Here is an 11845-nt window from a genome sequence, read left to right as displayed (position 1 = left end):
TACAAGTCTGGCTTATTTCACTTAAAATAATGTTCTCCAGGTTCATTCATGTTGCCGCAAATGGCAGGATTTCCTTCTTTGTTGAGGCTGAATAATATTCCATTGTATGTTGTGTGTGTGTGTGTGTGTGTGTGTGTGAGAGAGAGTGTGTGTGTGTGTGTGTGAGAGTGTGTGTGTGTGTGTGTGTGTGTGTGTGTGTATAATATATACACACCACATTTTCTTGATCTACTTATCCACTGAGGGACATTTAGGCTGTTTCCTTATCTTGGCTACTGTGAATAGTGCTGCAAAGAACATGGGAGTGCAGATCTTTCTTCTAGATCCTGACCTCATTTCCTTTGTATGTATACTCAGAAGCGACATTGCTGGAGCCTATGGTAGTTCCACTGAGCCAAGGAGAAATTTGACATGGAGATGAAGAATGGAGAAAGTAAATTGTCATGTCCAAACGCACAGAAACAGAAAAGAACAGTATCTTTCATGGCACTTTATGCTCCCCAATAATTCGTAGCACTTAATGCTTACTATGTGACAGTCACTGCTCCAAAGGCTTTATAAATAAGCCTTGTTGAAAGGATTGTTTTATATTCCATTTCACATTCTGGTTCCCAAGAGAAATGTTTAAAATCTGTATTTCTAACTACAAGATGTTCAGAAAAAGTTGTCAAGTCAGTGACTATTATTTTTGTTTTCAGTTTATGTCTTTTTCATTTCAAATATTCTTATTCTTCATAAGAACACACACGGTGGTTATCATTATCCTTATTTTTAAATGAGGAAACTGAGGCATAAAGAGGGAAAGTAACTTGTCCGAGAGCACAGAGCTGGAAAGTGGTGTGGCTGGGATTATGAACCCAGGATGCTCGACTCCAGGGGCTGCTATCTTAACCATTTTGGGCAGAGAAAAATAAACTGTTCAACATAAGCTTACAGAAGGCCTCACTCTCCATATTCCTTCAAGTGTGGAAATACGGGTATGTCCTCCTAGATTGCCCTTTTCGTTCTCAAAGTCACCCTGTTCCTGGAATGTGGGATCTTCCCCTAACTGCTGGCTGGGGAATCAAATGCTACCTTTGCAACAGCTTATCGGAAGCAAACAAGCTGAGGAGGATTGAGCAAGAATTTCTGGGACACCAACACTGTAGAAGGGACAAAGGATGGAAAGCGAGCATTGACGGGTCTGAGCAGGACAAAGGTAATGATTAACTGAACCTCTAGCAGATTTAAATGGATGGGAGCTAGGACTGGAGTCAATCCTTTCTTTCAGCTGGAGGGCTCTCCGTGAGCCAGCCCCACCCTCAGAAAAGATGTTTTCGATGAGGATCGTCTGCCTGGTCCTGAGTGTGGTGGGCACAGCATGGGTATGGTTCCTTTTATTTTCTCTTTTTGCTTTCTCTGTGCTGTTATTCCAGAAAGAGCTTGGGGGTCTGAGTCTACCTATTCTATGTCCCGACACACTCTCAGCCTCATAAACTCCAAGCCTTGGAGGCAAGAGCCTGGATGGGCTGGACACCTCAAAAGTACACGGTAATACGACCCCAAGGGGAAGATCTTAGATGGGCTAAAGTATCCAATTCACAGGGGAGGCTTAACATCTGTCGTTCAGTCCTAGGCATTGCTGTAGCTGCTGTTGCTGTTTAAAGGGCAAGAAATCTTTGCCATCTTTGAGGTTATAAAGTCTTAGGGCATTCTAATGCTAGTTAATGCAACAAAACATTCTATGGTAACATTTTTTTCTCTAATTCTTGATTTCTTGCTATTTGTCCATAATAAGCAGAAAGTTTGGTTTTTAGTACAGTTTTTCTGAAAGGCTGTTTTTGTGTTTCTTTCAAGACAAAAGAAAAAGCAAAGGAGTTATATTTGGAAACATCTTTGCAAAATCAGAAGAGATGAGTTGATAAAACAATATGATTTTTGGAAGTAATTGTATTATTTTAAGAAACCTTCAAAATATTGCAATACTTTTTAAAATTAACTTTAGACACATATATAAAAGAAGAGAAACTTCATTCAACAAGGCTTCTGAAACTCTCCAATCTTATAAAATTATGACAAATATGTTCAAGAAACTCAGCTACTTCCTGGTTAGCTATCCAGGATGTAAATTATTGCAATTTATTTCTTGCCCTTCACCACTCATAAAGCCTAATAACAGGCAGTAAACAGAAAAAACTAAAAAGAATTTTCTAACTTAATTCTCTCTCTTGTTGTAAAATAATAAATATAATTTTTGTGGGAAATAAAACTAAAATCATTTGCCAAGGCCATATTTTGAATAATGCATAGGTTTCAATTATTTCTCCTGTTTCCCTTATTGGCATAATCAGTTTTTGCCTGTTTTTATTGTTGTACCACTTTATTCTGAAATATGTTTGAATTTATTATTATATTTCTTGGACAAAAAAATTGCACTTCCTCCTTTAAATAAATTGTTCTTGATTCCCTGAATTAGTATTATTATTATTTGGGTGTTTTTTAAAAAATAAGAATGAGACTGCAAATGTTAACTAATTACAAGCATAAACTGTCCCAGATTTTAACGCAGTCACAGCAAAACCCTTGTAAGTTGGTGGTTTAAAATAAAAATAGTTAAAACCTAGAAGTCATCTTTATTTATTAGGGTACAAAGTCTTGTTGAAAGAATTGTTTTATATTCCATTTCACATTCTGGTTCCCAAGAGAAATGTTTAAAATCTGTATTTCTAAGTACAGGATGACCATTATTTTTGTTTTCAGTTTATGTCTTTTTCATTTCAAATAATAAGAAATTATTGCATGAATGAATAAACTAAAAACCTTCTCCAAATCTGAATTGGCCATATTTGTGTCCTTGGTAAATGCTTATCAAAATTAGAAATCCTTCTCTAAAGATTATGGTAGAAACTTGAAGGAGAGAGGAACTTTAAATCAAGATAGTGTAGTTCTTTTCCTACTGAAGCAGGAATTACAGGAGAAACAACTGTTTTTAAATTTTTCAATTATCTTTCTATTCTCAGTCATTAGTAAAAATGGAAAGGTAAAATTTAACTAATTTTGTTGACTCAAGTAATTTTCCTTTTATAATGGATCTTTTAAAACTAACATTTGTCAAATGCTTACTTAGTGTCAAACACAGTTAAGAAATTTGTACACCTTACCTCCTTTAATTCTCATAACAACTCCATAAAATAGGTTTTAGGATTTGCACCTGAAGATAAGAAACCCAAAGCTTGTGGAGGCCCTGAGGCTGGTGCCCCTAATCCCTAAGAGAACGCCTTCTCTTCCTTGGGACTTGTAGGCATGCCAGTGTCTCTTTCCCTTCTGGCTAATGTTGCTGTTGCTCTCTTTTGTGTGTGTGAATGAATCTTTAAAGGCTGCAGATACCGGTGAAAGTGAATTTTTAGCTGAGGGAGGAGGCGTGCGTGGCCCAAGAGTGGTGGAAAAACATCCTTCTGGCTGCAGAGATGCAGACTGGCCCTTCTGCTCTGATGAAGACTGGGTGAGTAGGAGGCCTTGGGGAGCAGGAGGTTCCTTGCTTGTGGTGGTAGAGGGGCTCACAGGCTGACCTGGGTGGTCACAGAAACTTTCCCCGATAGGAAATAATCCAAAAGCTCCTTTCATGTCAAATAAAACATGACAAATGAAAAGGAACCTAATCCCAAGAGCATGGTTTAATTACCTCCCCAACTCTGGATCCTTAGCAGGACAAACAGATTGGACTTTAGTTATATGCTCAGGCAAGTACCAGGACCCTGAGTACTGTGGCCTCAATTTCCTGGGATCTGATCCATGGTTAAGTGGACCCTCATTCCAGAATTTCTCTATGACCTCTAACTAGTCCTCTTAACTACTTTTAAGCCAGTAGACGATCTGAAGAGATGGGTCAAGAAGCAATGGGCAATACATGGAAACCTGTAAAATTGTTCTGGATCAAAGAGGTAGAGCCTTACTGTAATTTTCCCTTTTTCTTTCAGAACTACAAATGCCCTTCCGGCTGCAGGATGAAAGGGTTGATTGATGAAGTCAATCAAGATTTTACAAACAGAATAAACAAGCTCAGAAACTCACTATTTGATTATCAGAAGAACAATAAGGATTCTAACTCAGTGACCAGAAATATAATGGAAATTTTGAGAGGGGACTTCGCCACAGCCAATAGTAAGTATTACATATTTAGTGCTTTGACTTTATAGCGAAAACAACAAAAATCCTGAATAAGTATGATGTCTGCTTATAACTGCTGCAGTTTTCTTCCAAAGTACTTAGTGTAGAAACACATGCCTCCATAATATCCCTGAACTTTAAGGAGGGGCTTGTTTTTGTTATTTTTACAAAGTAAAATGAAAGATTAGCTTAGATTCCTTAAGGTCATAAGGTAAGTCAGAATTTTAGATTGAATACAAGAATTTAAGTTTGTTCTTTTTGAGAGTATATACTGAAAATAAGATGGGCCTGACCCTTTGAGTTGATATTTTTGTTTCTGTCTTACGGAGGAGGAACCTGAGAGGTCAAAGGACTTGCTCAAAGACATAAAGCTAGGATGCAGCCCCCAGATTCCATTGAGCTAATTACAAAGATTTTTACATTTAAAATATAGGGTCATGCTACATCTTTCTTATAGGGGACTCCTGAGGGCCAGGAAACATTGCACTCACTCTGGGCATGGGCAGCAAGCCTACGGAGGCCTCAGTTCCTAAATCCATGCTTTCACTCTTTCTGCCTTCAGAAGACATTTGACTAATTTAACGTCAATAACACATTAGCTGGCAAGCAAATGATCCTGTTGACCAAAAAAAGCTTAAGAACAATTTTCAAATCTATAGATGGGAAGAAAAATTCTGCAGTAAGAAAATCCAACAATATGTTCAAGTCCCTTGATTGAAAATATGATATAATAATTGGAATGAGATCAAACAATTATTTTAACTCCTCATTATACCTTTACGATTCCAAAGAAATTTCTTCTTTGTTTTATTGGGATTAATAGTTACTAGTAGGACATCTTCACTGACATCCATGGATGACTGGGGGACATGTCACTGTCGAATGCCTAATAGGTTTGGAACTCACAGATTAAACTGTAACAAACTCCATCCAAAAATAAAATATGCAAATATTTATAAGAAATTTCTTCTTTTTATTTTTTGCTCGCAGTTACAGGCCAATCACTCAGCAGCTACTTCAATGTCCATATTTTTCTATTTCAGACCATGACAGTGCATATAACCAAGTGTCAGAAGATCTGAGAAGCAGAATTGAGGTCCTGAAGCGCAAAGTCATAGAAAAAGTACAGCAAATTCAACTTCTGCAGAACAACGTTAGGTCTCAGCTGGTAGATATGAAACGGCTGGAGGTAAGTATGTGACTCTGCCCCCAGATTTCCTTGTTTTGGAATAGTAGAAAAAAGGAAGGCAATAGTCATGCATTGAATGTCTACTATATGCAGACAAAAGTGTTATATCCATTATCTTCCCAAAAGTAGGCATTATTTTCCCTACTCTATAGATGAAGAAAAAGGTTCAGAGACATTAAGTACATTTTCTAAGGGCACATAGATAGTACGTTTCAAAAGCAAATGTTCTGTTTCTGTCTAATTCCAAAGCCCTTGATACCACCACCATGCTTCTGAGTCTTTGGCCTCAGTCTTACCGAGGATTCCTTAATTAGTGTTTTGGTTCAGAGGCAATAGCACCTTACTCTTGATCCATTCTAAGGCTATGATGAATCCAGATAGCACCCATTGCTTATCCTGGTTGGCCTTGCACTGCTCAATATCTTCTTCACTGAGGATGCTAGATAAGCAGGAAGTAAAGAGTATTGATTGGTAGGTTTCCAAGTCGAAAAAATGAAACCAGTTTCCAAAAAATAAATTAACTACCCAGGACTCAGTAGATGTAGTTTATTTATTTATAATGACATTTTCTCTTTATTTTTCTCCCCTTTGTCTAGGTGGACATTGATATTAAGATCCGATCTTGCAAAGGGTCTTGCAGTAGGGCTTTAAATCATCAGGTAGATCTAAAGGACTATGAAGATCAGCAGAAACAACTCGAACAGGTCATTGCCAAAAATTTACTTCCCTCTGGAGACAGGCAATACTTACCACTGATAAAAATGAGTCCAGTTGAAGACTTGATTCCTGGAAATTTCAAGAGCCAGCTTCAGAAGGCCCCTCCAGAGTGGAAGGCACTAACTGAAGTGCAGCAGATGAGAATGGTGCTAGAGAGGCCTGGTGGAGATGGGAATGCCCGAGGAGACTCTGCATCTTATGGAACAGGATCAGAGCGAGAAGGCCCCAGGAACCCTGCTAATGCTGGCAATTGGAACCCTGGGAGCTCTGGACCAGGTAGTACTGGAAACCGAAACCCTGAGAGCTCTGGATCTGGCAGTACTGGACATTGGAGCACTGGGAGCTCTAGCTCTGGATCCAGTAGTAGCAGACATTGGAGCACTGGGAGCTCTGGATCTGTTAGTACCGGAAATTGGAACCCGGGGAGCTCTGGACCAGGTAGTACCGGACATTGGAACCCTGACAGCTCTGGACCAGGTAGTGCTGGAAACCGAAACCCTGACAGCTCTGGACCAGGTAGTACCGGACATTGGAACCCTGACAGCTCTGGACCAGGTAGTGCTGGAAACCGAAACCCTGAGAGCTCTGGATCTGGCAGTACCGGACATTGGAGCACTGGAAGCTCTAGCTCTGGATCCAGTAGTAGCAGACATTGGAGCACTGGGAGCTCTGGATCTGGAAGTTTTAGGCCAGATAGCTCAGGCTATGGGGGCACCAAGCCTACCAACCCAGACTGGGGCACATTTGAAGAGGTGTCAGGAAGTGTAAGTCCAGGGACAAAGAAAGAGTACCACACAAGTAAACTGGTCACTTCTAAAGGAGAGAAAGAGCTCCTGACTGGTAATGAGAAGGTCACCTCTGGTAGCACAACCACCAAGCGTAGTTCATGCTATAAAACTGTTACTAAGACTGTTACACGCCCTGATGGTCAGAAAGAAGTGACCAAAGAAGTGGTGACCTCCGAAGATGGTTCTGACTGTGGTGATGCGGAAGAGTTGCCTTTCTTTACTGGCGTAGGTGGCCTGGATGAATTCCGCCGCAGGCACCCCGAAGAAGCTGCTTTCTTTGAGACTTCCTTCACTGGAAAAACATCCCCGAGTTCACTTGAAACTCTGTTCAACGGGTTTGCCAGTAAGACCGAGTCTATGGGCTCAGAATCTGACATCTTCACAAACGTAGGGGCCTCCAGCTCTCGTCGCTTTGGTGTACCTGAATTCCCTTCCAGTGGTAAAACTTCAAGTCACAGCAAACAATTCGTAAGCTCTAGCACAACTTACAACAAAGGAGGCTCCACATTTGAAACCAAGAGCTTTAAAATGGCAGATGAGGCGGGAAGCGAAGCCGATCTCGAAGACCTCAGAGGAGCACATGGCATCAAGGGAGGCCATGCTAGATCGCGCCCTTCCAGAGGTATCCACACTTCTCCTTTGGAGAAGCATCCCCTGACCCCCTAGACTAAGTTAATTGTTTTTGCAAAGCGCCCCCATGGCACCTTGTGCTTCTTTCCTAACTCTCTATTACACTTTATTGAAATTATACGTTTTGGGTCTGTTTTTTCATGGTAGACTGTAAGTTCCATGTGGGCAAGGCCTTTGTCTATATCATGTTCATCTCTGTATTCCCAAATGCTTAACAGAGCAGAGAGTCATCACTCAATAAATACATTTTAAATGAATGAATGGATTCTTCTGAAAGTAGATTTTGAATTTATTTAATCAAATTCTTTCACCATTCAAATTGTGTGCTATTGGAATTGTCACCCAATTGATTAATCATATTTTTAGTGTGTGTCTCAGTTGACATTTAGATCAGGTTAAAAACAAGTTGTATTTGGTACTAACTGATGCTTAGCTACCTTTGCTATTTACTGGCTGTTAGTCAGTACGTGCAAGTAAAATTCCAAATCCATCTGAGAAAAATCCCCTTTGCAATTTGCGGGTATAAATAAGTTCTATCCCAGTGTAAGTGCATTCTTTCCTCATGGAGGGAAGGAAGGAAGGAAGGAAGGAAGGAAGGAAGGAAGGAAGGAAGGCAGGCAAGCAATATTTGCATTCTTTAATCTGGGCCTATCTTTGTAAAGTTAAATGAGAGTAACTTTTTCCAACCAGCTTAATTTTTTTTTTAGACTGTGGTGATGTCCTCCAAACACATCCTTCAGGTGCCCAAAGTGGCATTTTCCATATCAAGCTACCGGAATCCAGTAAGATTTTTTCTGTTTATTGCGATCAAGAGACCAGTTTGGGAGGATGGCTTTTGATCCAGCAAAGAATGGATGGATCACTGAATTTTAACCGGACCTGGCAAGACTACAAGAGAGGTTTCGGCAGCGTGAATGACAAGGGAGAAGGAGAATTCTGGCTAGGCAATGACTACCTCCACTTGCTAACCCAGAGGGGCTCTGTTCTTAGGGTTGAATTAGAGGACTGGGCCGGGAAAGGGGCTTATGCAGAATATCACTTCCGGGTGGGCTCTGAGGCCGATGGCTATGTCCTCCAGGTCTCTTCCTATGAGGGCACTGCAGGCGATGCTCTGATTGAAGGTTCTGTGGAGGAGGGGTCAGAGTACACTTCTCACAACAACATGAAGTTCAGCACCTTTGACAGGGATGCAGACCAGTGGGAAGAGAACTGTGCGGAAGTCTATGGAGGAGGCTGGTGGTACAACAACTGCCAGGCAGCCAATCTCAATGGCGTCTATTACCCTGGGGGGTCCTATGACCCGAGGGACAACAGTCCTTATGAGATTGAGAATGGAGTGGTCTGGGTCCCCTTTAGAGGAGCAGATTATTCCCTCAAGGTTGTTCGCATGAAAATCAGGCCCCTAGTGACCCAATAGGCTGAAGGAGTGGGAGTGGGACCATTCTGTTTCCTTTGTTTAGTGAAGTGGAGAGAAAACAAGGAAAGTAAAGGAGTCAAGATTCTTTACAACCTGCTAAAAAAATTCCAGGTGCTATTTCATTATTCTTTGTACTGTAGCTAAATGTAACTGAGACGTGGTAGTGCTTTGAAAAATAAAGTTACGTGAGTTTTTTATCTTTGAATAGCTCTGTGGGTTTTAACATTTTTATAAGAATATACCAAGGGGCACTCAGTACCTCAGGAAAGGGAGTCAGACGGTAGCTCCTCTCTGCAACTTGAAGGGCATTGGTTTGAAAACTTCTCTTCCCACACCACCCAAAGTCATAGATGGCCATTGTAAAGTAAAAAAGTTATTTCCCCCATTTGATCTGAGTGGTTTTAAACCAACATTTTAAGTTAAAACCACTGAAATGAACAATGGCTGACCTTTGTAGAAGAATTTACAATTTACAAAGTGTGTTCATTTCTTCTGTTATCAAGCAAAAAAATCCAGGAAGGCAGGAGAAACATTCTTTCGTAATAGAAATGGACATCTGTTTTTTACATCTTCCACAAGACATCATAGTGCACACCTAATTTTTTCCTAGGGTCTAATCAATTTATTTCAAAAATACATTTAAAATTTTTTAAATATTTACAAGTATTTCAAAAACAGATATAATTCACACATTGATAAACAGTCCTCCCAGAATTGATTTGGCTTCATTTTTCTACCAGTCATAAACGGTACTCTGTAATACACTAGATATTATTAAAAGTAACTCATTACTTTGAGAGCAGCTCAGTAAATATGACTTATACTATTTTTATAAATTCAACATATTTACATTGGTCAATATTTTATTTGATCCAGGTGGCATCTTCAATCTTGGTGGCCTTGGCCCCCAATTTTTAATTTCTATTCAATATTTCCAGTAAGCACTACTTGCCATTTTCCTTTTAACATGTATTACAATATCCCAAGCAATCCTGTACATTTTCTTTACTTGAATAACTTCTATCCCAGTGTAAACTGCATCCCTTCTCCCAGAAAGAAAGAACAGAAGGAGGGAGGGAGGGAAGAAGGAGCCTAGAGCTAGGGGCCAGGGCCTGGGGAGCAGAGGGGAGGTGAATATAAAAGCTTGCAAATGAATCACAAATGAACCCCAATATTCTTGCATTCCCTTATGTGGAACTGAAAATCCTTGATATGAATAAGTGACACACCTTTGAATAGCTGGATAATTGGATAAGAACTTCTTCAGGATTAAAAGAAGCTTCATTTCTTTGAGACATCGGAACTCCATCTACCTCTGTTCCCACCCCACTCACACTCATACATATGCCTCCGCAGGCTCTGAGTTGAGACTAGAAATATTTTATTTTAGAGGAGCACACTATGCAGGAACAGAATGGAGCCCCAGAACAAAAGTGAACGGGAAGGGCCATTTGTTTCTAATTTATTTTGAAGATTTTGAGCTTATCAAAGGATTAGATAAACCTCTTTTAATTTAATAAACAGTAGCCAATATTACCAGAATCATGGTAATGGGACATAGTTTGGTTACAAGAAAATACATGAGACATCTCTTTTCCATTTTACCTCATCTTTAACCTATTTTTCTATTTCCCTTCTTCTGAAATTAAATATTAATTCAGCTTCTCTGATTCTCATTCACTCAGAAGTCCACGTCCTCTTGATTTTCATGTAATTACCACTCTCTTGAAATTTCTCTCCTCAGGTCAATAATAACTTCCTAAGTCTAAATTTAATGTGCTGCATGCAAGCCTCTTACTTGACCTCTTTTAAACATCTGCTACTATTTTGCACCCATCCTGCCTCTTGGATGTGTCTTTTTCTCTTGGTTTCTGGTATATCACTTCCTTCTTTTGCAGTCTTTTGAACTGGTAATTTCTTCTTAAATATAAGGGTTTCTCATTACAATAACATTCGTACTGGTCTGTATTAGTTAGAATTAGATTTGGCACATGTGGCTTCAACAAGGCAGAAACTTATTTTTGGTTCACAGAAAAGTCTACAGGACTGTGTCCCCTTAGTCTTCAGGAAGGCCTCATCCTAATAAAAGGCTTCCACCCTCCAGTTCACCTCATGGTCAAACGTCATGTCCTGTGACAGTCTGGAAGAAAGAGGACAGACAGAAGGGGAAAGGAGTACCTTCTCCTTTTAAGGAACTTTCTTGGATGCTCCATCCTGTACCTCCACATATATCTTAATAGCCAGAACTTAGTCACATAAATAAAGCTAGTTGCAGGAGAGGCTGAGACGTTGACTTTTAGCCTGGGTACAAGATTATCTTAATTAAAATTAGGATTCTACTAATAAGGAGGAGCAGGAGGATAGATATTGAGGTCTGCAATCCCCAGTCTTGGCCAAATCATGTTTTCTCACTCCACAGTGAGTGCCCTTTCTCCTGGGTTGATCCGAAAATCACCATAGCTTCAACTACCATCAATAGCTTGAAGCAAGAGAAAGACATCAACGTTAAGTTAAAACTTAGCTCTGCATGTAAACTGTTTCACAAATTGCTCCATTTTCTACCTCTGCAATTATTCATTCTACATGTCAATGACACTGAATTTCTCACTGGTACTGGAAAACCAGGTCCTTTAATGATTCTGTGCCTTTTCATACGCTACCCAGAAGACACCATTCCTGCCTTTAAAAACAGCTCAAATAATATCCCTTCTATGAATCTTTTTCCAATGCCCACCATAGAATGAATTGAATTGTCCTCTGGGCCCTCACAGTTTTTGTTCATATGTCAAAAATAGCGTAGTCTATCCCTATCTCTAACATGCTTATGTTATGTTATTGCACAAGATTGTGAATTCCTTTGGGTCAGAGCTCATTTATGTAGTGTGTCCTGTCCTACATAAGAATGTCTCACCCACTCCAAGATAATACAGACAAGTTTTAAATGTTTCCTTAAAAATT

General features: G+C 39.8%; 1 protein-coding gene across 3 annotated transcripts; it reads left to right on the top strand.

Annotated features, from left to right (window-relative positions):
- Positions 1-1237: 1237 nt before the first annotated feature.
- FGA (fibrinogen alpha chain) lies at positions 1238-9089 on the top strand. Of its 3 annotated transcripts, none has more exons than XM_012645250.1 (6): positions 1238-1364; positions 3356-3481; positions 3957-4140; positions 5190-5335; positions 5932-7462; positions 8178-9089. In XM_012645250.1, the coding sequence occupies exons 1-6, from the start codon at positions 1311-1313 to the stop codon at positions 8885-8887; spliced, it is 2751 nt and encodes a 916-aa protein (XP_012500704.1). In that variant the 5' UTR covers positions 1238-1310; the 3' UTR covers positions 8888-9089. The 3 variants fall into 3 exon arrangements, with proteins under 3 accessions (XP_012500704.1, XP_012500703.1, XP_012500702.1); XM_012645249.1 differs by having other exon boundaries at positions 5932-6490; positions 6569-8514; XM_012645248.1 differs by having other exon boundaries at positions 5932-6609; positions 6649-8514.
- Positions 9090-11845: the final 2756 nt, after the last annotated feature.

This window comes from Propithecus coquereli, unplaced genomic scaffold, assembly GCF_000956105.1.
Source record: "Propithecus coquereli isolate 6110/MARCELLA unplaced genomic scaffold, Pcoq_1.0 Scaffold228, whole genome shotgun sequence".
Taxonomy (NCBI): Eukaryota; Metazoa; Chordata; class Mammalia; order Primates; family Indriidae; genus Propithecus; species Propithecus coquereli.
The sequence above is the reverse complement of the archived record's forward strand: the minus strand, read 5'-3'. Positions and strand labels throughout refer to the sequence as shown.

Coding starts and splice junctions, on each gene's coding strand:
- FGA (XM_012645250.1), top strand. CDS start 1,311: ATGTTTTCGATGAGGATCGTCTGCCTGGTCCTGAGTGTGGTGGGCACA. Junction 3,482..3,956: donor TCTGCTCTGATGAAGACTGG/GTGAGTAGGAGG, acceptor TTTTTCTTTCAG/AACTACAAATGCCCTTCCGG. Junction 7,463..8,177: donor TAGATCGCGCCCTTCCAGAG/GTATCCACACTT, acceptor TTTTTTTTTTAG/ACTGTGGTGATGTCCTCCAA.